The sequence below is a fragment of the Xenia sp. Carnegie-2017 genome, unplaced genomic scaffold (genome assembly GCF_021976095.1).
Source record: "Xenia sp. Carnegie-2017 unplaced genomic scaffold, XeniaSp_v1 HiC_scaffold_16, whole genome shotgun sequence".
Taxonomy (NCBI): domain Eukaryota; kingdom Metazoa; phylum Cnidaria; class Anthozoa; order Malacalcyonacea; family Xeniidae; genus Xenia; species Xenia sp. Carnegie-2017.
Window position 1 is genome coordinate 3,842,532 of NW_025813469.1, and position 25,280 is coordinate 3,867,811.

Genomic DNA, 25,280 nt, shown 5'->3' on the forward strand with positions numbered 1-25,280 from the left:
GGTTGCAAGAATTATTGGTTTATCGACGTCTGATTGTTCTGTCATTGCTTTAAGAATAATGGCAAGTACCCGCTTGCCCACACTCAAGTTTTGCCCTTCTTGAACGTCACAATTATCGTAAAATTTTCGCTGATTGATCACTTGAGAATTTTCACGCGCCATCATAAGAGCAAATCTTTCTTTTATTATTTCTGCAAATGACGTTTTACTTAAAGGTTTTTGACCAAGGACATTATAAAGAATACCAGATAGAACTTTTTTGATATCTGTATTGTTCAGATCCACACTAACTGCAGGAATGCCAAATCCTATTCCTCCACGTGATAAACCAGTGAAGTATGCATCATCAACTAAGCTTACACCGGCCATTCCTCCGATCTCGCCAATTCTAAGAACGTTTCTTTCTTCTGCAACCGTTTTAAATACTGAGCCAACATTATACTGAATTTCATACTGTGGCTGGCGAGTTTTAGCTACTTCTGACACCAATTTATAGCTATAGTTAGGATCCCATTGACGATTTGCATTATTGTGTGTGATGACTTTGATGTCCTTACCGAGTAGTTTTTTTATTGTACTGTTGGCGATTGAATATCGGTAAAAATGTGCGTACGCATTGATTCGTTGTTTGAGCTCTGGGTGCTTGGTAATAATTGTTTTATACAACATTTGAAAATTTACAAGATCACCAAATCCAGCAATAGCATACCCTGTCATGAGAATTTGTCCTTTGCTGTGTAGTATTCTTTCAAAAAATTGCTGCACTTCTTTTCTGTTCTGTTTTGTGGAAGAATGTTCGTCTTTATGTTGATCAAAGTTATTTATGTTGTATTTTTCAGTTAGGAATGCATCTTCTTCGTCAAGTTTACGTTGGGTTTTAGTATCGAAAGCAAGAAAAATTCCCTTGTGTATGACAAGAACTTTTTCCTCGTGTAGAAGTCTGTTCTCTTCTTCTTCAAGATTTACTGTCATATTTATCATTTCTCCACCGTATTCAAAATGGGCTCCAGAGTTGATGTAATTCTGTAATTTTCTTTCAACGTCTTCATCTGATGTATGAGAATGAATGCCAATTTTTTCCACTGTTTTTAGAAAAGAAGCTAAACGGAAGAATTCTGTTTTTTCTTTTCTACTGAAATTCAAAAACGCCCCCGATATCGCTGGTTCCATTAGCTTTTCTTCCGTTGTTCTTAGTTCAGGAAATTCATCTATACCATAGTGAACAATTTTTACTGATGTGCCCCATTTATTTAAACGTAAACCTGCATAGGTCCGGTTGGTTTCTTCCAAAAACTTGAACAGCAGTCTGGTACCTAGAGTTTCATCATCAGACGAACCCGTGGACTGAGACTGAAACTGAGCTCTGATGTCGTTTTGAAGTGTTTTGAACTCATTCGCTGTTTTTATAACAGAGTTTTGCTGAGTGTAATAATAGCTGGGAATATTTTTTGAAGAACTGTGCGTAAAATGTCGCAGATTGTAATCTTCGTATTTGCTCGTATCGAGCTGGTGTGATTGCAGCAAATTGTTCCATTTGGCGCGCATACTTCTGATAATGTCTGGTGTCAAACATATACCATTAATACTCGGTAGTTTTCTCTCTCACCTGACGCACTATTCACATTTTTTTTGCATCTTGACTGTTCATAAGTTGCTTGGTTGTTCGATGAAAAAATGACATGATTGTGTTTGGAGATTTGAATTGTTTTTCTTCGATAGGATGCAGCTGGCCATTTTGTATTGTTTATGGTAGCTGTGAAAGTAACGTTTGGCGCTTTCAGGATATTTCTTTTGTTTATCCCAATAGCTATGCCGCGTGATTTCATCTGAAAAAAATTCATCATAATGTATGAATGTTTGATTTCGTTGGGCTTGAATAATAAGGTCCTGAGAAGGACTGTTTTTGTTGTTGTTGACTGACGTTTCGACAACCTTAGCGGTAGTCATCTTCAGAGTCAAATGAGGAGTAAACGTCAGGTTAGCCGTATTCGTTGTCTGGTTCTTACGTCATTGTATTGTTTGTACAGGAAATGTGCAGGAAATGTGTATTGTCATTGTGGATTAGTGTGAAGTGAAATATTTTGTTTTTAGTTGTGATGTGTGATTTAGGTGTGACGTTTTTAGTTGTATTGTGTGGGTGTCAATTGTGTATTCTCATTGTGAATTAGTTTGAAGTGTAATGTTTTTAGTTGATCGTTTCCTTGTATTGTGAATAAGTCGTTTGTAAGGTGCCGGTAATTGCTGTGATCTGTTCAGGGGGGTTTGTTCCAAGTTGGTATATCAACTTTCTAATGTAAGCCGTTGTCTATAGTCAGTACTGTAAGTGATCCATTTTGCCGAGTCCCAGTCAATGTTGTGCTTTGTGATTCGGTGATGTTCGGCAATGTGATTAGTTTTGTCTCGTTTCTTAGTAGCTCATTTGTGCTCAGTAAGTTTTATGTTTAAGTTCCTGCCAGTTTCCCCGATATAGGAGGCGGTACTCCCGGGAGAGGCGATACTCCCGGGTTCAAACCATTTAACGGCTAACCTAACGTTTACTCCTCATTTGACCCTGAAGATGACTACCGCTAAGGTTGTCGAAACGTCAGTCAACAACAACAAAAACAGTCCTTCTCAGGACTTTATTAACCTGGACGATCATCATTTACAAACATATAACGATACTCCCGGGTTCAAACCATTTACTTTATTGAATAATAAGGGTAGACAATCTTATAACCACAAAATAACAGCTTGATTCCATTATTCAAAATTTTTCTTGCACAGAATCTTCAGACATTACTTTATGCAGAACATTTTATGATGTCATGTTTATTTTTGTTATAGAAAATGTGGGTTTTAATTGATTTTGGGGTATAGTAGCATTATAAAGCATAAGGTATGAAACTACATGTTATTCGCTAGTGACGTGTTAGTGCTCTTTGAGTACTACCTGATGATGGCAGCTTGCAGGGCTGTGTTTTACCAGTTTGGATGCCAAAGTCGCAAGTATGATCAAGTACAAAGAAGTCTTTATACTTTGAATTCCCCACAATATCGTAAAGACGATGTATAGCCAAGTACAAACTATGAAAATTAGTAACCTTGCCGTATCACAATTCAACTTTTGCAGAAAATTAGCCATGGAATATTCGGTAATCTGGTTGAGGCTATCCATTGGATAAAAGGCCATCATCATAAACTCTCTTTAAAACGACATATTTTTGATGTTCCTCTTATTAAATACTGGAGAAAAAAAACATTAATGTTAGACAGGGGCAGTTTGACGAACCCAAACGTTACTCAAACGACAAATTACTTCATGTGAAATAAATTTGTGCGCACTTAGTATACGTTTGAGCAGCTATTTAATAATTGCACATAAGAAAATTTGTGTAATTATTGAAGCCCGCTAAGTTATCTGCGTCCGGACACCCACTTTTTTGAGAGTGAGTGTTGAAGAAGTATGCCGATTGGGTTCTTGTCTATACGCTTATGAAATAAATGCCAGTTATGCTACGTTTTTGAAGGTTTATCAAATTTCCAAATCAATAAGCACACCTTTCACAGTCAAAAGACTAAAATTGAACAACAGTATCTAATATCAAGCAGTTACATAACTAGTTTAACTGTTTTGCGTGATCATAATGAGCATGGAACATATATTGAACATGGAAAACCCAAAACTTTTAAAAGCTTTCAAAGCCCTTGTTGAAAGTAGATAGACTTTTGTGAAACCATGACTTCTCGAAAATTAATGGATATAAAGATGTTAGAGGTGGTAATAAATTTGATGACACGATAATACGATAAAATTAAATATGATCTCAACGCTCTTCGCAAGTGTATTGCATGAAGTTTCATGCAGGCATTACATATTCATTTATACTCGGAGGACAAAGTTATGCTTTACGAACGTTGCAACGAGAGCATTTCATAGACATGGACCATATACCTGGTTTTTGAAAACCTTATTTAAAAATTGTAAGAAATATAAAAAATTAAAGGTTACTCTTACCTTCCACATCCACAAGTCCACAACCCTTATTTTCAGTGAATTCAATCCCTGTGGCATTTGCTGTGATAACAGCAATTGAAGTCTTTTTCTTGCAGCCAGTTGTTTGGCTTTGGCAATCAAAACATGCTGAGAAAAAATTTTAATCGACATGATAGCTCTATGTGTCTATCCCCGCCTATGAAAAAATTTCCTTTCTCTATATCTATACGAAAAAATTTTAGAGAAAAAATGAAGCATGTAAGTAATAAGTTAATTTTTGGAAGTAAATACATGAAATTTTGCTTGACAATATGTATATGTACTCTTGCAATTGTAAGCATTTGGTCAGTGATAGCTATCGTTCTAATGTTCCGTTGGATGTTTAATTCTTCCCTTTCTCAGTTCTTCCTACAAGAGTTTCCTTATAAAGTTTTTATAGTACATAATTGAATATAAACACCAAACCGTTTACATTGAAACTTATTTTATAACTTTGTTTATGAAAAACAAAGAGTCTTTATTCTGGTATAATGACCTTTGTACAGTCTTACGTAAATTGTACACACTTAATTTGAAATTACTGAACAGGAACACTGTGAACTAGTAAGGAAGATCGAGCAAATTCATGTTAAATGGACGCTAGCATTTCACGTGAAATATGTAAGTAGCATAGAGCACGTGCATGCTGACTTATATTATAAATCGTACGCATCACATCCTATAGATTGTCGAATTCTACAATTATTGGCTTTCTGAAAAAATCCAAAACATCAATAAAAATTACCAGAATAAAGTAGAGAAATTGGAAGATTATTTTGTTGCTCTTTCAGATATTCAATCGTGGATGACGTTTTGGATATACACGGTTTTATTTGGATACACGTTAAGAAGGTACATGTATCAGTAAAATATTTAAGCGTTTTTTAATTTATCAGGATGTTAATGCCCGGCAGTCAAATTTAGCAGAGCTTTGGTTTCAAAATATGCGATTGTGCGTGGGCAAATGAATTATGTGACCAAATTGTCGTATGACGCACGCGAAATTTCAAATTACTGCATATTTTTGATTTTACTAACGTGATATTTAGCAACTCAATATAGATGTCGGGAATTTATAGCAAATCATTGCCTCTAAAATCATCAGAATCTATCTTGAGTTGATTTTGCCTTAAAACTAAATAGGTGTTAAAACCAGAACAGTCATAAATGTTTTAATCAATGAAAGACAACGTCTCTTCTAGCGCAACACAACCACACAATTTTAGGGGGGGAGTAGCTAAATTTTAAAGGTTTTGTTGACTATAAATTAACAAAAATCTCTTATTATTCATGCTAGAATGCATGGAAGCTTTAGCATCCACAGCACAGTCTAAAACTAAAAATTCATGTGTCCCTCATTACAAGTATGATAATTTCAGGAAATTTCAATACGTTAGTTTCGACTGACACCATGAAAAGTAAGTTACTAAAAGTTTTAAATAATGAAGCTAATTAACTAGTTTGGTCTTCTTCTAGTAGTTTTTGATAGCGGGATCTCTTTATAGTTCTCGTCAAAAATTATAAAAATTTCATTGATCTCAAATATCAACCACCTTGAAATTGCGAAGGCAATCTTAAGCCCGGTTTCCATATCATCGTTCCTGTCGTAAGGATCGTCTTTGTCGCTTGCAATTTGTAGAAGCGACGGAGACGATCATATGGAAACGCTCAACTCAAACGACAAAAGCGATCCTTACGTTAGAAACGATCCTTGCGTATCGATCTTTGAGATAGACTAGAGTTCTATCCTTGCGACAGAAACGACCGGAAACACCTTTTACGCGCTTGCATTTTTTTAGTGGAAAGGGGTGCAAAATGATCGTTACGCCATAAGCGACTTAATATATCCCATGATACATCCGTAATTCCACGTACTTCTTGAGCAAGAGTATGAAAAATTCCATGACGTTCTCTTCTTTGAAACAAGGGACGAACCCAAAAACGATGTTTTCTTTTTTGCTTTCGCTCTCGCCTTCTTCTCAGCACACGCAAAAGAAAATAACACGCTACAAGTCTTCCTCTTCGATTGACTGCCGCCATTTTGAATACATCATACAGCAAGTGTTTGGTGACTAGTTCAAATTAGATACGATGCATACGATTAATGGAAACCAGTTCATCGCAATAATCGCTTCTGTCGTTTGTTCACCGCAGGGGACTTTTTCAACAGACAGAAACGACTCTAGCGAAAGAAACGATCATATGGAAACCAGGCTTTAATGCCAAAGCTTTTGTTACGCGTAACTGCGTTCCCGCTCTTTGTCCTCAAAATATTGAATTATTATATGTCTTCACGCCTAAAAATGCGATGGATGACATCTGGCGTTTTTTATACTATTTGAACAAGATGCCATGGTAATTTTTGCTGTCAATCCAATCTGTGATTCCTAAATTTTTAAAACGCTTGTATTCTCCTCTACGAAACAATTGGTCGACAATTTTTTTGTTTTGCATGGTTTTCCTACATAGCTTACCATTGAAGCTTTCCCAAAATATGGACAGTAGCTTGCTCAAGTGATCTTGTAGTATCTCAGGATCAAGAAGCTTTCTTTTCAATGGAAAGAAACTCGACTTAAATATATAGCGTCCATATACGTTAAATGCGTAATGATTCCAATCCTTATGGTTGGTCCCATTCATTATGCGACTTTTCTTAAGCAGCTGGTTTGTCGGTTTCTCCTTAGCTTGTTCATCCTTTGAGTAAAGTTTTAAACCAGAAGTTTCGTTTGAAAATACTGTGTTTTAAACATAGGGTAATCTATTTTACGTTGTTAAAAAGTTCAAAGTTATCTTTCGCTTTCGAGAAGGTCTTGACCTCTTCTAATATAGAAAAATGTAAATTTTCGATTTCCTATGAGAATTGATTATTTATGCTAATAATTTTGGGCGAGATGTAATAAATAAAATTAGTATTTGCAACTATGAATTTCTAGCAACTTCAATTGTTAATGCAATGATCATGCCGTACTGACCAACTTTCTTGGAAAGTAATACGAATATGAAAAGTTGCACTGTTTTGTATTTAAAACGTAGCAGCATGTTCTAATATCGTGGCAACATGAAAGCGAAAGTGAAAGTGAACGCAAATGTTTTATTTTGTTTGTATGTTAAATAACAGACGTTGCATGTCGAAATTAGCATACTTTTTGAGCATGATGATATTCAAGAGCTTTTAGAACAAAATATTAAACACATGAACTCGTTCATGTTAAAGTTACATGTGTTCGTGCGTTACAAATTGCTTGTCTGAAGTATACGGTGAACGAAAGCCATTTGATTCAATGACTGAGATATTGCTTCTCCTAGACAATTCTTAGAAAATTCTTAGACAATTCTTAGGAAAATCTTCCTGCTATTAAAACGCTTTATTTTTGTTCCTGTCGCCGGTGGATACCACATCCATATTCCTTCGTTATCTCTCGTCACGACGCTGTTTCTTTGCGGTATAAGTGCGTATTTTGAAAATTCATCCTTCTCTGCGCTTTCACTGCATACTAGAACGGTGTGCATTACTTTTACCGTGTATGCAAAAGTTCTCAATATTCTAAGCTCGATTTTCTCGGCCCTGCAAACATGTTGTTTATAAGACTAAACTAGCTCATCAATTGAGTAAATAAAGCTATGGGAACATTTTGACCTTGAATGCGAATAGTATATGGCAAGAATGCATCAGAAGTTCCAAACTGATTCTTAATCACATCTATGTCATGCATATTATTCACTTCCAAGAAACAATTTTTCATGTGATCTTGCAGATTACGGACAGCATTTTCGTCGAATATTGGACTCCACCAAGAGAGATAAGAATATACGCTCCGATCACTGGTCTCAATAATCTTCTTTTTTCCGCCCAGAAATCCTTTCGATCTAATTATATCAGCTTCTTTACTTGTGTGATGTGCTAGGTTTTTTATTAAGATTGCATATCCTTGCTGTTTGGCAGAATCCAAAACTATTCGTTCGTTTGAACTAAGTATTCTGAGATCAATAGCTTCTAAGAAACAATATCTCATATGATATTGCAAATTTTGGGCAATCTTTGGAAGTAATATTGGTCTACACCAACAAAGATAGCTATACGTTTCCGTCCTACTCAACGTGCCTCTCGTTAATCATCTCTGTCCCGTCTTTAAACTATTTAGATCCAATTATGCCGTCCTTGCTTAATGTGCAATGTACCAGATTTTTGACATGGCTTTGATATCTTCACTGTTTGGCATCCAGCAAAACTTCTGTTTGTCTTGAGGAAGTTTGCTGAGATTTGGCTGGTCGCTGTCATCTGGATAAGAAAAAAGGATTTGTAATCTGAGATGTGGGATGTGCTTCCACTTTCCATTGAATCCCTAATTCCATTCGGGATTCTATCACTTGCTTTGCTGAACGTGTCTTCCTTGGAAAATACGTTCTTTACCCTTCTTCCTTATATCGTCTATCCATCACACGAACCCTGTTCTCTCGCACTTCCCGGGACTTTGATCATTTTAAGATGAAGATTTCAGTACTCAATTATAAGAAAGAAACAAAGGTGCCAAATAAGAACAAGCAACGCCCTGAACAAGAGAGAGTAAGAACAAAAACGAAAGACCAACATTTCGCCTGCCCTATCATGCGAATACAACCTGAAAACGACTGCTTCTGTCTTAAATGATGAAACATTGTAACAAAAGATCAAATAAATCTTACTGCTATCATTAAACTTAAGTTAAAATAAGCAAACCTGTCTGGGGGCGCTTTTGTAAAGAAAACAATATTTCGTTCCACAAATAGAAAGGAACGGTTGTTGTGGGCACAAACACCATTAAGGATGGAATGTAAGGCAGTGGGATCAAGTTTTATTGTATGATATGATGAGTGAAAATTTCATTTTGCTGTAAATGGAAGATTTTTGTATAAAGAATGCCAAGTAAACGAGATGGGTGACTGGTGGGTGGTTCTGTGCTGGTATAAAGAAGTAGCGATTTCGACTCCACCAAGACTGGAACACTACAATCCTATTGAAATGGACAGATATGGAGTTGACGGATTTCTTGCAGGAAAAGAGAAAAAACCATGGACTGAACTTAGTAAAAAAGACAAAATTGCCAGTAAGTTGTTGATATTTTATCTGATAAATTTCACTTCTCTTTCACTTGAAAACGCCAAAATATTTTGCCTTTTTGTGGGAGAGATCAAAATAGTTCAAAGTTCATACACAGGATGCTTAAAGTTTTAAATATTCAGTTTCATTGATTTTAGTATACAGAGCCTCGTTTCTTTACACAATCGAGGCAATGAACAACACAGGAGAGTATTATACCAAAGAAATTGTTGGTGCTGTCGCCATGTTGTTGGCATTATCAATGTCATTTTTCTTGTTTCTGCGGAAATATGGTAAGAAAACTATATGTAGTTCTTTCTGGTTGATGTTCATATTTTATATTGTTGACATCATTAGGTTTGATGTTTGTGTTTCTGTATGAAAAGGACTAGAGGGAAAATTATTTTTTGATTCACATTGATAGAAGCGATGTCAATTTGTTTTTAAAGACTAAAGCCAAACTAGAATGAGGTGTCTTGAAGTAAAACCCATTCAAGTGTAATGTTTAGCACTTAACCAAGTCATCGTTTAAGATACACACTTCAATACACAACATTATCTAATAATCTTCTAAGATATACACTTAATTATACAACATTACTGTCATGACACATTTCTCGACATGTACATTAAAGCTGCATTTCTTTTGTTTGTCAAAAGTGTGAAATTTTTACATGTGAAAGCAATGTTTTGAATGTGACTTCATAAATTTAAACATTAATGGTACTCAATGCATTTGAATTTTATAACTGAGAATTGTAAAACATATTATTACAATGTTTGTTGCGATTCAATAATGAAATTCTCTTCTACTCAAGAACCCTACTGTGCCTACTCTTAGGCCTTTTGTACTTTGAAAATTCTAAATGCTAGCAAATAACTTGATATTATAGTACTTACCTGATCTTTGGAATTGACTTAACTGCAAGCATATCAATACACATGTAAGAAGAAGGACCCAAGAAAATGATTTTTTTTCAATTTCTTTGTCTTAGATGGATTAGTACAAAACGTGAATGTCCTTGAATTTAAATTGGAAAATTCAAAGCCTTAAAAGTACTTCAATTTAATAAGATGTGCTTGAAAGTGCTCGAGTTCAAACATTTTTCTCAGTACCGGTGTTTTCTTTTCAAAAGTTTAGTTGAAATTGTATTTTAAATCCTTTATTGCAAAAAAATAACTATTGTGCTAAAGGGTTAAAGTGAGAAGTTTGAAGTAATCTACCAACATAGCAGTTTTCAAGTCATGAAAACACACCATTTGCTCTCGATTCATTGCAAAAAGTTCTTTTGTTTTAATTTCGATCATGGTTTTAATGATTTCTTTCAAACTCTGAGTGTGACGCTTATGAGATTACCATACTGGCGACCATTCGTTCTTAATTTCTCACCTTCGTAAACAGTCGTATAGGAACGCTGGCATTACGTCCATTACTAATTTATTAATACTGTGATATGTTTCTGTGCGTCAAAAATCACACAATTCTATCGTATTTGGAAGAAATAAATTAAGAACTCGGTATTTGTTATCTACTATCCTTTTTGAAAAAGAGATTATTATAAAGTGCACAATTGTCCTTTTAAATCGACTTTAAACACGTCGTTTGGACGCAGATAGAATGCAAAAGCCACGTTTTCCCAGAGAGCATGCTCTACATCATCCTCATCAATTTTGGAGAATCTTTTGAATCGTTTGATTTTCTTTCTGGTCGTTGCCTGTGGATACCACATCCAACGACCATTATCATCTCTTGTTATGATGCTCCCTTTCTCTGGTATTACTGGATATCTGGAAAATTGCTCATGACCTTCTATTCCTTTGCTCCATACTAGGACGGCGTGCATTATTTCGTTTTCGTAGAGGAAGGTCCCAAGGATAATGAACTGGACATCGTTTTCCAGTCCTATGTAATTTCTATAGTGACGTAAAATTGACGAGATGGGAAATTGAAAGTAACATTTCCTATGGCGTTTTTTTCTTGTTCGAAACGCTTGGGATGTTGCAAACTGACTTCTTATGCCATCAAAATCGTCCACCCCTGTCTCAGCAAACTTGGACAAGTGTTTGCTTAAGTGGTCTTGCAGTTTTTCGGGGACATCGTCAGGGAAAACTGGACTCCACCATGACAGGTTGGCAATCACATCTCGCTTTCTTTTCATGTTTATTTTCTTCTCTTGACCTCGAAAACCTCCGTCTTCAATGATCGAATTCGAAATTTTTTCACTCGTGAAATGCGCCAATTTCTCAATGGGAATACCATAGCCTTGCTGTTTTGCTTTCTGCAAGGCGTTCCACTGCGTTTGACAAACGCCTTTTTTCCATAATTTTGTCATATTGATGGGATGAGGAAAAGGGCATTCATAATCAGAAATGTAGTCATAACGACGTTTTTTCTTGCTTCGTAAGTCTTTGGTCAAAGCAGAACACCATTCTATTTGGGTCAAATGTCTCTCTGGGCAAATGCGTTCTTCACCTTTCTCACCTTTTTCCCCAATTAACCACTTTTTCATTGTGCCGTGCTTTCTCTTCATTGTAAAGAAGTCATGCGCAGAAACGTCTCTACTTTCAATAACGGCAAACCTTTAAAAAGTAGTCAATAACATCAAATTTATCGTTAGTTTGACGTAACTCGAGTTTATGACTTTACATCCATGTTCATTCAAATAACCGTAGCGAACGTATCAAACTCAGAATGATGGTCATATAAATTACGAAAATAATTTGTGTTGTTCAAATTTGTGTTATGACGTCAGTTTTCCTTAACTTTACATAACGATTTTTTATTTGGGGACAAGACGAAACAGCTCTAGATCTTATTTTTTAATGTTGTATTCTGGAAACCGATATATAGGCTATAATAATTTAATATAATGTATTTATAACGATATTGAAACCTGTGACTTTCATGTTTAGTATGACTCTGTGGTGAGTGTGGTTGTAAATGTAAAGGTACTCGTATTTGTGGAGTGTACATGGACATGTACAAGTTTGAAAGATTGTTTTGAAGTTTGGAAATTAATATGAATTTTGTTGCCACTATCGGAAATTCACTGGTGTAAACCTTGCAACTCAGCAACCAACCTCAGAAAATTTGGCAAAATTTGTGTGAAATCAACTGTAAAGCGGCCATTATTATGCACATTAGGACTATAGACATACCTCAAATTAAACGACTATGATCGTAACAATTTCCTTACAATTTTTAAGTTAGAGTCATGGAGGGAAATTTTAGAGTCGTCAGAATGTTACCGAGTTTGTAGAAGCAGAAATATTGTCGTTAATTAGGTTAATGAATGGAATTTATTTGTTTTTGTTACGTTGACATGCACTTCTTATGTCAGACGTCATTTAGTTCTTTACCGAGACTTTTATCTTTGAGCTGGTTTGTTTTGTTGCTGTTTACTGTTTAGTTTTCTGTTTGGGTGATCTTAATTTTCGGCGATTATTGCGAATGAGTCTGTTTTCTCATAGTGCAATGAAAACTTTATTTACTTGAGTTTTTTTAAAAAAACTTCAAAGGAAATCGCGTAAAATGCTCTTGGATCGTTCATAGTATAAATTATATTATTACCGGAACATACCTTTGAAATTGAGTAATCGTCGAAATTATTTCACGAGCAATAGATATAGGCCAGTTATTACTTTCTCATAGGGTTACAGTAAAATAACACAATCGTCATGTATGAATGCTACAATTATATAGTAAATCAAATACTTTAAATTCTATCAATTTAAATTTTAATACATGTAAAGAATTGCTATAGAAAAGCTCCATAGGATTAAATAGTCATGCAAATAACGCAACAACCGCTTACTACAATAAGAAACTCTTAAAATTATCTTAATCCTGAGTACTTTTTAAACATATTTTTGTAATTTTAATCTAAAATCCATGCCCAAACCCCAGTGATATCAAAATTACACCATTAGACACCAGTTGTATTCGAATATTGTAGGACATAAAACGACTTCTAGTTGCTGAATATACATACATATATACGTACACATATTCATATTTGTGTGTTATTATGACGATGTTACACAATATTTGTATATTAGAGGGGTTTTTGTAATGTTTGGTAGCAATGAAATTGGTCTTTATCACGGATCGATTTGCTTTTGTATGCATGTATCTATTGGAAAAAAGTATTGTAATTTTTATTGTTGTAAGGATAGTTTTAAGTTTCCTGCGTGAAACATCAAATGTTGCTGTAAATGAAAAAACTTCTTTCTTGCCTTTATGAATCTTTCAGAAGATTTGGCAAATTTCACCGTAGTCTAACTATTGTACTCTCTGTCATGTTTAACAACAAACACTCTCTGTTTAAAATTTTGTGCTTATTATCACTTTGAATTGCATTCGAAGTCCTACTGTTGTTGGGTATTTCATTGGTTAACAATATATTTATATCTATATACAATCGCATCCTCAACCAAATTAATGCTTTTTGTCATCTGTTCTCTGTTATTCCTAAATTTTTAAAACGTTGCTATTTTCCTCGACGAAACAATTGGTCAACAATATTTTTTGTTTTGCATGGTTTTCCTACCTAGCTTTCCATTGAAGCTTTCCCAAAATTTGGACAGTAGCTTCTTCCAGCGATCTTGTAGTTTCTCAGGATCGAAACTGTCTCGAAGTTTTATTTTCAATGGAAGGAAACTTGACTTAAATATAAAGCGTCTATATACGTTAAATAACTAATGATTCCAATTCTTATGATTGGTTCAATTCATTATGCGACTTTTTTAAAGCAGGTGGTTTGTCGGTTTCTCCTTGGCTTGTCCATCCTTTGAGTAAAATTTAAAATCAGAAATTGCGTTTGGAATTATTGTGTTTCATACATAGGGTAATCTTTTTTCCGTTGATATAAAATTCCAAATTACTTTTTGCTAGAAGGTCTTGACTCTTCATACATAGGGTAATCTTTTTTCCGTTGATACTATATCAAAATGTAAATTTTCAAATTTCCTATAAGTTTAAATATTTATGCTAATAATTTTAGACGAGATGTGATAAATAACATTAGTATTTGCAGCTATGAAATTCTAACAATTTCAATTGTTAATGCGATGATCTTGCCGCCTTGACCAACTTTCTTGGAAATTAATACTAATATGAAAAGTTGCACTGTTTTGTATTTGCAGCATGTTCAATATTATGGCAAAATAAAAGCGAAAGTGAAAATGAACGCAAATGGTTTGTTTTGTTCGTATGTTAAATAACAGACGTTGCATGGCTAACTTAGCATACTTTTTGAGCATGATGATATTTAAGATCCATTGGAACAGAATATTTAACCCATGAACTTCTTAAATATTAAAGTTACTTGTGTTCGTGCGTTACAAATTGCTTGTCTGAAATATGCGGAGAACGAAAGCCAGTTGATTCAATGACTGAGATATTGCTTCTCCTAGACAATTCCTAGAAGTGCCTGTCATTTTAAGTTAAAATAATTTACTTTTGAAATCATACAATGTCAATCAAAAACAGCTTCATGTATTTTTGAATTTACCAAACGGAAACTGTAAAAATCTTGATAGAATCATTGCTTTCATTATAAAGGTTTCTTTGGCATCCATTTGCACATAAGTAGATCATTGTTTAGAGATAGACGTGAGAAAAAAGATTCTTTGAACTACTGAAGTGGTCAATTGTTAAGTTTCTTTGAATGTTTATCGACATCATTGGTCTTAAATATTTCTCCGTGTCGCACATGAAATGCAAAAGACACACAATCATAACGTCTATACATAGGGAAAATCTTCCTGCTATCAAAACGCACTATTTCTGTTCCTGTTGCCTGTGGATACCACATCCATTTTCCTTCGTTGTCTCTCGTCACGACACTGTTTCGTTCATTTATGAGTGGGTATTGAGAAAATTCATCCTTCCCCGCGCTTTCACTGCATACCAGAACGCTGTGCATAACTTTAACTTTATACGCAAAAGTTCCTAATATTCTATACTCGATTTTCTCAGCTTTTCCAACATGTTGTTGATAGGATTCGATTAGCTCATCGATTGAGTAAATAAAGCTATGGGAACATTTTTTACCTTGATTGCGAATAGTATAAGGCAAGAATTCATCAGAAATTCCAAACTGATTCTTAATCACATCTATGTCATGGAGTTTGCGATTATTCACTTCAAAGAAACAATTTTTCATTGATCTTGCAGATTACGGATAGCATTTTCGTCGAATATTGGACTCCACCAGGAGAGATAAGCATATACGCTACCATCACTTGTCTCGTTAATCTTCTTTTTGTCACTTAGAAAGCCTTTAAATCTAATTATATCAGCTTCTTTGCTTGTGTAATGTGCTAGGTTTTTTATTGGGATTGCATATCCTTGCTGTTTGGCAGACTTCAAAACTATCCGTTCATTTGAACTAAGTATTTTTAGTTCAGACTTATGTCTTGAGAAAGGAAAAGGACATTCGTAGTCAGAGATGTGATCGTAAGTTTTGAGTCTACTGAATTCTTCATTCCATTTAGGCAGCCACTCTTGTTGTTGAATGTGACTCATTGGGCAAATGCGTTCTTTACCAGTATTGCATATACCTTCCAACCAACAATAAGTCTTGGTTGAATAGTTTCTAGACGTGTAAACCTTTTGACTGTAGTTAGAGCTCAGCAATAGCAAAACGCGCTGTGTACTTTCTGAAAATGTTGTCTTCGAGGAATAAGATTGAGAGAACTCGAGAGAAACTTGTAAACACTTGTTACGTAGCTTGTTCATTATGAACTGTAACGTCGTCACGATAGACAATGAAAGTTGTGAGAACCTTGTTTACTAAAAATATATAAGTTAAATGTTATCTCGTAGTAGGAAACTCATTATGCTATGAAATTGTTATGTAAATCAAGTTAAAACATACGTGGCAACTTCTGTTGCATGCTACTGATCAAACAATTTAAATAAATTCTACTATAAGAAATATGAGTTCCTGGGAAAATAGTTGTTCCTTAGTGTTTCTGGCATTGGCAGCCATGCTTGTTTAGCCTCCTAAACCGAAGAAAGCAAAAAAAACTCGAAGAATTTTTTCCAGACAAACATATTTGAAAATAGAAACAACAAACACAGTAAATTGAATTTATGGCAATGACGAATAAAATTATAGATAGAATGTTGATGAATATAAGAAGCTTGCTGCGAAAATCGAGTATTTACGTTTAACAAATGAAATACAATAAAATGATTGAAAAAAGTTCCATTCATATTCTTCAATTATTCGACAACCAAGTCAATTCATCGCACAAAACAAACTTTGGTTTCCTAGAGTTAAAATTTGAGCTTCATCAACTACTTCGAACGAAAAATTTTTTTCAACTAATTCTGCCAAATTGATGGATGAGGAATGGGCATTTGCAATCAGTGATGTTGCCATAACAACGTTTGTAGTTACGTGCTTCGTATAATTTTTCCTAATTACATGTGCATGCAATTCATTATTGGATTTTTAAAAAACAGGTGGTTTGTCCGTTTCTTGTTTGATTAAAAAATTTAATATATGAGATCTGTCGTGTTAAAGTAAGAATTTGTTCGAACTAGTCGAACGACGTATGTAAATATTTGGTGATGTGTCGAAAATGAAAGCTATTAATTATAGAGATCAATATCTATACAAATTCATACAAACGGTAAATGTTATGTCGTTTTGAAATAAGCGATTTACAATTAGTAGCATGCGATGTCTATTCATAAACGGCTTTAATTTTTTTTAATTTCACGAAAAGCTCATTGCAAACTTATGTTAGCACTTCGTTTTCATCTTAATAGATTCTTTTAAAGAAGTTTAGCTTTCAAACAGATCACTGTTTTGGTTATTAACAGGTTAAAACGTGCTTTGAATAACTGGTATCACTGAATTTCGGAAAAACGAAAGAATAGTCACGAAACACAGCGGAGGTTCCAAAGTTGCTTATAATTTCATCCATGTTGGGGATGTTCGGATCAACAACACCAAAGAAACAATTTTTCTTATAATTTCGCAGATCATTAACTGTCGTATGGAGGGATGCTAGACTCCACTATGACAGATAAACGTATACGTCCCCATCGCTCGTCTCGTTAATCTTCTCTTCCCCGCCTTTAAACCCATTAGATCGTAATATGCCGCACTTATTTGATGTGCAATGTACCAGGTTTTCGATTGGGATTCTATGTCCTTGCTGTTTAGCACCCAGTAAAATATTCTGTTTGTCTTTGTGAAGCTCACTGAGAGTTGGTTCTTGGATCTCATCTGGATAAGAAAAAGGGGATTCGTAGTCTGAGACGTAGATGTGCTTTCCACCTTTCCAACTTCATATTCAGGATTCTTCCACTCGCTTTGCTTAACATGATTTCCTGGGCAAATAAGTTCTTTACCATGCTTGCCTATACCGTTTATCCATGTTTTTTCCTGATTCTGCCATGTGAAAGAAAATGCGAGTCAAAGAAGATTGGGTAAAACTTATTATAATCTCTAATTTTAAATTCAAAGTACCTTTACAACTATGCCATTAGTTATGAATTTAGTAAGAAAAAGATTTAAGCAATTGATGAGTTGTGTTCTAATTTATTTTGCTTAGTGAATGCAAATGCAATACGACAAATAATAGCTTGGTTTGCGTGCTTTTAAAGATATAGTCATTGAGGAGTGAGGTGGAGAGATTAAAAGAGGATGTACTTTTAAACTAATATGTACACAATAGGTTTGCATTAAAGATGTACTATAGGATGTACAAATCAAATCCTTAAGAAGCTTTTATAGTGCTCTTCAAGCCTAATTTTATTTCATATTGATCACTGCATACAGCAAACTACTTCTTATTTTTAACCCAGGAGGAATAATTGTTTATATCGAAATGTTGCTGAGCCTGGCGAATTTTTTTTGCGTGACAAATGTTTACTTATTGACTAACAGCAGCCAGTATACTGATTGGCTTCTGCTCACACGGAAATAATGTACGTCTTCCTTCAGAGTTACGTATATAGTCAGGCATAAACTGTAACGACGTACTCGTGAGAAGAGATCATGCCTTTACAGTTGGTATTCAGAACAACTTCAACTGATTCAAATGCGTGTAAATGTCATCTGTTGTTCTAAGAAAGTAGGTAATAGTTTCATGCATTTTTATTTACGTATATAAAAAATCAGACAGTGTTTTATAACTGGTAAATGATGAAACAAAACTATTGTTGAAGAGCAGTATGGATGAATATGTTTCATTTTGGCAGATAATGTTTCATTTTGGCAGAAACACATTGGTAAGCAGACTCCATCCTGTCACGACAGGTATAGTTTATATAATAGAACCTTTTGATCTCATTATTTATTTGATTTACTACGGATGAAAGAGAACTTTCTTGAAAAGCGACTTCTCAACGATTATTTTACAGCTTTCATTTATTTTTTCATGCTTACGTAAAACATGCGTGTAACGTGTCACACTTGTTATTCTGTTGCAGAAAATTGTCGAGTCAAATTTTTTTAGATGAGGACTCTTTTAAAAAGCTTCTACTTAGTTGCATGAGCTGTACCCATACGGTTTAATGACACTTTTAATCATGATGCATCTAATACTTCTTTGTTGCATATATATAATTGTTGGTTCCTTTTAACTACTGCATCTGCTAAAAGATCTCATTTTATGGAAAGGTTTCTCACAAGTTATTTTATATTATTACATTTTGCTCGATGTGCACAAACAAATTAAGGAATTCGATTTGGCATTTGGCAGAAAAATTTTTTAAAACGTGGATAAGTCTTATCAATATTTTTATGACAAAGGATATGTATTATTTGTTTTTATGAGTCATTAGCATAGTAAGGTAACTTTAACAGTAGAAAATAATTCGCACCAACGTTGTGAGCCCTTTTCACTAGACAAGTACCCTGGAAGTTTATGCCCCCTCCTGCAACTTAAACAGGTTTCCTGCGCCCTTGGCAGAATGTTTAAATGACGTTGTAAACACGTGAAAGTAAACGCATCTAATTTTGTTTTGTAAGCTGACATTACAGACCGTTTAAAATTCCTCGGAAACTGGATGGTTCCCGCGTTCATTAATTGGAAAATTTAGTACAGCTGTAAAAACATAGTATAAACGATGAGTCACACTCCAAAAGTTGTGGGTGAATAGATACCAGCACTTACGTCTTCCCAAGCTCCTGGTTGTTATTGCGACTTTCCTTCTCCAAAATATATAAAAAACGAAAGCTAAATTGATCATATGAACTATGTGCTTGATTCCATTTATTAAATTGCTATTGAAATTTCTAAACTATTGAAATACTTGTTTGAAGTTCCTGTTGTAAGTTAAGCAGTCTATACATTATAGAAATCATGCGTTGCTCGTGCAATGGCGGTGTGTGGCGGTCTGAGTTTGTCTTTGTCACTGAGATTGTATTTCATCCAATGTGTGCGCATTTTCTACACGTTATAACAAACCAAGTGTGTAGTAGCAATATTTATAAACTGTCAAACATACATATGATGTGTTTTATGGGTCTAAAGAAAATATTATAACGTACGCTTCTCGACGAGTTGATGTGTACAAATTTTAATTTCCACAGACCTTTATTACCTACAAATGATGATTACTCAGTATACTTTGTGAATGTTTGTGTTTCTTTTTGTCTCTCTTTTCTACTTTATCCCACGTCATACCATCTTATCCCATATTTACTATCACGTTTTCATCCCACCATGTAATTTAATATTATGTAAATAGCTATTATATATATATATACCTCTATACTTGTAAGTTAATACTCGTCTGATGATGTCTTCAGAGTCAAGACGAAACGTTACACTTATAAATAAATATTTTTTTATATGTTATTTTGTATTAAATGGCTCTTTTAAAAGCACTTTGCTGGGCTCTGATATTTATATTAAGAATTCGCTTTCCGCTCGGTATATCCCTGGTCACAATGATGATTAACTTTAAAATTCGTAGGTCGCTTGGAAATGTTCTACTATCATTAAGGTTTACTCAGCTGATTTCTCAATTTTGTTTACAATTTACAAAGCGATCACTGTAAAATCTTGATCAGAATTGTGTCTTTGAACTTGAAGATTTCTTCCGCATCATTTGTCTGTAAATAGATTATTGTTTTGGATAGTAACGTGATGAAGCTTGCTTTAAATCACTGGAAATCTCCGATTATATTTCATGTAAATGTGTTCCCAAGTTATTGATATAAAATATCTCTCCTTCTCGCACATGAAAGGCAAAGACAAACAATCATAACGTCTATACTTGGGAAAATCTTCATGCTATCAAAACGCTTGATTTCATCCTTTCCTGTCGCCTGTGGATACCACTTCCATTTGCCTTCGTTATCTCTCTTTACGACGTTGCTCTCTTGTATGTGTGGTATTGAGAAAATTCATTCTTCCCCTTTCACTGCATACTAGAACGTTGTATTCTACTTTTGTTGTGTATGCAAAGGTTCCCAATATTCGAAACTCCATCTTCTCATCGTCAATGTAATCTTGATAATATTCAAGCAAATCGTCGATTGAATACTGAAAGTAATGGCTACATTTTTGCCTTGTCTGTTCTTAGAATACACGCATAGGAGATTCCAAACTGATCTTTAATGTCATTCCTTATGTTGATATCGTGATCAAAGCATTTAAGAAACAATTTTCCATGTGATCTTGCAAATTATTGACATCATCTTCTTCAATGTGTGGAGCCCACCAACACAGATCAGCATAGACGTCCTCGTCGTTAGTCTCGTTGATCTTTTTTTCTCCTCCTATAAAGCCGTGAGAGGTAATTACACTATCCTTATTATTTGTGCAATGTACCAGATTTTTGATTGCGATTGGATATCCTTGCTGTTTGAAAGACTGCAAAATATCCAGCTCTTCTGTGCTGAGCTCGTCGAGAATTGGTTCATGGTTACCATTTGGCCATGGGTAAGGAAAAGGGCATTCGTAGTCTGATATGTAGTCGTACTCCCAATTCCATCAAATCCTTCATTCCATTCAGGATTCTTCCACTCTTTTGTTGTACGTGTCGTTTTGGGCAAATACGTTCTATACCGCCACTGTTGCACATACCGTCAATCCATTCTATCTGTGACATTGCCATGGCTAAACTATTTCACAATGTTCAATGATCTTGTGTTGATACAATTCCTAAACAAGTTACGTGCATCCTTAAAATATGATCCTCGAGGTGTGGTTGAGAGAAAATGAGAAAAGTTTATGAGCTATAGGATGTACCAACCAATTCTTTTAAAAGCTTTCACGATGTGTTTCCACTCACATTTAAAATTTATTAATACTTGCACCGATCTAATCTCGTTTAATACAAGTTTTTTTTCAAGACATTTAACTCTGAATGGAAAATAATATTTTCGTATTTTCTCCCTAACTGACGATCATTGCTTAGCGCCACATGAATGTTTTTTATTGGTCTACAGAAGCGTTTATATTGACATTTGTCTACACGGAAGTAATATACGATATCATTTTCTAAGAAGTCCGATATGTTAACACACATGTAGTTGAATTTTTTCAACTATAAAGTCATATGTTGGATTACATAGTTTATTTTCCTAAAATAAAAACAATACAACCCGTGCGTTGATTGGTCTTTCGTTGTGTTTGCATTAGCTTGTACAGGTCGATATGATCTGAAATAGAATTTACAAATCAATCATCAATGCTCGTTGAAATACAAACACATTTGTTTCGCATTAGTGTTGCTTTATAAAAGAAATAAAAGATTTTTTCTATGCTTGCACTGGCATACGCAAACCTCGGACATGTTCTGTGAAAACTCTCCACCTGCGGTCGACCTGCACTTATCTAATCTCTAGTGCTCCCAAACGTACCTCGGTTTAGACACTAGTATCCCGAAGGTGTGAGTTCAAATCTCGTCCAAGTCACAAGTTTTTCATGTGCATATTAAAAAACCGTGTTAGGATTTATATATTATATATTAGACACCGTACGCATTTTCGCAAACGAATAGTTGGATCGAGTTGCAAGACAACAACAGAAAAATTGGATTTCATTGCGTGCTACGACTTGCCCTACTGCGAGTTTCATCTTCACTCAAACAAAACTGTTTTCGTCAAATATGCAAATCAGATTGTAGATATAGTGTTTAAAATTAGCATATATTTCTTGAACAATTTGATGTATAAGAAAGAACCTGTTTAAATTTATAAGTTTAGTATGCGCTCTCGGTCATAATACCGTAGTTGTGTTTAAACGATATGGCAACGAAATATCCACAATGAACCAGTAGTCAATGAGACAGGGAGTTGATTCAATGTGATATATTGTGATTGGTATTCACTAAAATATTGATACAAATTGTAAATGTCTATGTCACGTTTTGAAAATTTACATCTCAAACTATCCATAACGATGGAAATCAGCTTATATGCTTTCGTTTACAATTTATTAAACAATCACTGTAAAATCCTTAACTGAATTATGGCTACAAACTTAGAGTTTTAGATACAATTAATGAATTTTCCAAATCATTGGTCTTAAATATCTCTTTTCTGGCACATGAAATGCAAAAGACACACGATCATATATTCTATACTTGGGATAAATTTCACTGCTATCAAAACGTATAATTTCACCCCTCCTCGCCTGTGGATACCACATCCATTTGCCATTGTTATCTCTCTTACGACGTTGCTGCTTGTATGTTTAGGTATTGAGAGAATTCCTTGCATAAAATTCATTCTTCCCTGCACTTTCACCGCATACTCTACTTTACTTGTACTATACTTTTTCACAATAGTTGTAACTTGCTGCAGTTTTGACTTTTTGTAATGCCTCAAAATTCTCTCACGTCGCTGAATGTCGGTTAGCCCGGGGACCATGTAATCAGCCTCTTAGAAAGTATAAATCACGAGAAGGAGGTTGAGAAAACACGGAGGATGTATTTGTCAACCAAGATTAATAATAGAAATTTTTTCAGTGCGTTTTCAGCTCTCTATATTTTTTAATTCATTACAACATGCAGGGACCTATTTCATATTTGATACAAGTTTTTGTAACTCGAAAGGAAAATAGTAATTTTTAGTTTCTCTTAAGCTAGGCAAGCATTACTTTTAGCGATGGGTATTTTTCTTAATATAAGTGTTCGCTGATTGGCCGACATCAACCCTGTAGATTAAGTAGTAGATCTTGTCAACTTGACTTGATATTAATATCTTGAATTGATGTTCCCAACAACTTCAACAAGAGATCTACCTGAACTTTTAGTTAAACAATAGGAGAGCTCTATATCAATAATAAGCTAATCAAATGAAGAATTTAAAAATATTTTTAAGACTGCATTCGTTACGATTGGTAACCAGCAAATCAAAATGGCATATAATGTTTTCTGAAACTCTCAACTTGAGAAAATCTCTAGGAAACCTCAAGTTAACTCCAAATCAATACAAAGCATTTCGTGAGCATATAGGGATGTGTTGAATATTGGTAACACGATTAAAATCACCATAAAAATGATTAATTTCTGTCTATTGTTGATAAACGTTATGGCGATATTATATTTACCGACGACACTAATTGTAAAACGTCAAATCATTGTGTCAGTCAATTTGTACAAATGTTATAATAATGCCCTGATTGTGCCTTTACGCTAGCAAAGGCAATTGCGCAAGAGGAAAGAAGTATAATTTGTACTTCAAAATTTCATATCGAATGGCGACATTACTGGGGAAGTTTTATTTTAATACTTGGCGAGTTTTACCATTTAAACACCAATATCGTTTGGGATTATATAAGAAAGAGGTTTGTGCACGACATGTTGCTTCTGACTTTTAAAGATACAAATATGTTTTGTCTGAAGGGACTTGTCCAGTTGTCCTGAGTTAGATTACATAATTTGTCTTGAGCAAAGATTTCTTTGCTTCGCTATCACACATCAACGCTTGCCTATCTCCATATGAGCACTCTTGTGTTTATCTACAAGTTTGGAAAACTTTCAATCTTGCCCTTCATTGATCTTAATCGCGTTTTCTTGATTGCATTCCGAAGTCAGACTCAGACTGTCAGGGTCCTGAGTTGGCTACCTCACCTGTCGTGCTTGGCTTAGGTGTATGTAATTGAATTTTGAACAGCTAAAAATTAGATTTTTGGTTTGGTAAAACAGGCCTCAAAATAGCTTTGCTGTAAGATGAAGTCAGTTTTTGACATGTCTTTTGTTGTGGTAATATTCAACCAGAAACGTTTGAAATTTATTCATATGACGTTTTAAATCAAGTATATCTTTGTGATTGGGCCTGATTGGCGATGCCTATGGATTAAAGATGAACAAAATTAAAGCATGGATGTTCTTCCCCTTATCTTTTATTTTACTAAATTGATAAAAACTGACCTCCCTTAGTTGATGTTAGGATACTTTTTAATCTACACATTTATAAAATGGTAGTTTATAATCATTATATAGGTTGAATGTTTGCTTTTGAAAAGCCAGAAAGCATTCTATGCCAATGTTATTGCCCGAAATGAAGAAGAAGCGGATAGCTGAAAAGATTAAATCAAATCTCAATGCTTCAAAATTGAAGTAGAAGACATATCAGGCATGCTTTGAATTAACCATATTTTTGAGTAAAGGTATTTTACCAACAGGCATCTGCTTTGAGATTGCATTTTATTGCTTATGGCTTTAACTGTTTTCAGCAAATGTAAAAATCTTAATTTTTCTACACAAGATTACTTAAGAGTTTGGACTCGAGACTTGACTCAACTTGTCCCTATCAAAACTGTCAGGCAATGTACCTGACCTTTTAGGGGTCTTGAAGGAGCTAGGCATTTAACATGCTTTTTACATTTGAATCTACAGTATGTTTGGACAGCAGTTTCAATGAAAAGGTTTGTAACACTACTTCTGCACTTTAGGTGGCTGTGGTTCCATGTACAGAATATTAGTGGAGTCGTCAGAATTTGAGGGAAAGCGCACCATACAACAACACAGAATTATAAATGATGTAAGTCTATGTTTTTAAAACTAGTTTTTGGCTAGCTTTTTCTTTTGTTATTATCTTTCCAGTAGAATATAAAATCATTGTTCATCAAGGCATTTTATACAGCTGTATTGCAGTCTGTTTGGGATGGTCAGTTCTCGCAAAAACTGACTTTGCATTATCTTTAAATTGTGTTTCATGAAGTATTGAGGAAATACTGATGGGAAAGTGTGCCCTGAATCAG

General features: G+C 34.6%; 1 protein-coding gene and 1 long non-coding RNA gene across 3 annotated transcripts; one reads left to right on the forward strand and one right to left on the reverse strand.

The window, feature by feature from the left end:
• Positions 1-8,831: 8,831 nt before the first annotated feature.
• LOC124436334 lies at positions 8,832-24,582 on the forward strand. The gene is made up of 3 exons (XR_006945325.1): positions 8,832-8,844; positions 23,732-23,861; positions 24,520-24,582. It is a non-coding gene; the product is annotated as an uncharacterized LOC124436334 (long non-coding RNA).
• Positions 10,063-13,851, reverse strand: LOC124436331. 2 transcript variants are annotated; one of them, XM_046986242.1, is made up of 3 exons: positions 13,643-13,851; positions 12,674-12,781; positions 10,063-11,672 (listed from the first exon to the last, which is right to left on the reverse strand). In XM_046986242.1, the coding sequence occupies exon 3, from the start codon at positions 11,621-11,623 to the stop codon at positions 10,649-10,651; it is 975 nt and encodes a 324-aa protein (XP_046842198.1). In that variant the 5' UTR covers positions 11,624-11,672; positions 12,674-12,781; positions 13,643-13,851; the 3' UTR covers positions 10,063-10,648. The 2 variants fall into 2 exon arrangements, with proteins under 2 accessions (XP_046842198.1, XP_046842199.1); XM_046986243.1 differs by lacking the exon at positions 12,674-12,781.
• Positions 24,583-25,280: the final 698 nt, after the last annotated feature.

Excerpts from the sequence above, each read along its gene's own strand:
- LOC124436331 (XM_046986243.1), bottom strand. The coding sequence starts at position 11,623 with ATGAAGAGAAAGCACGGCACAATGAAAAAGTGGTTAATTGGGGAAAAA.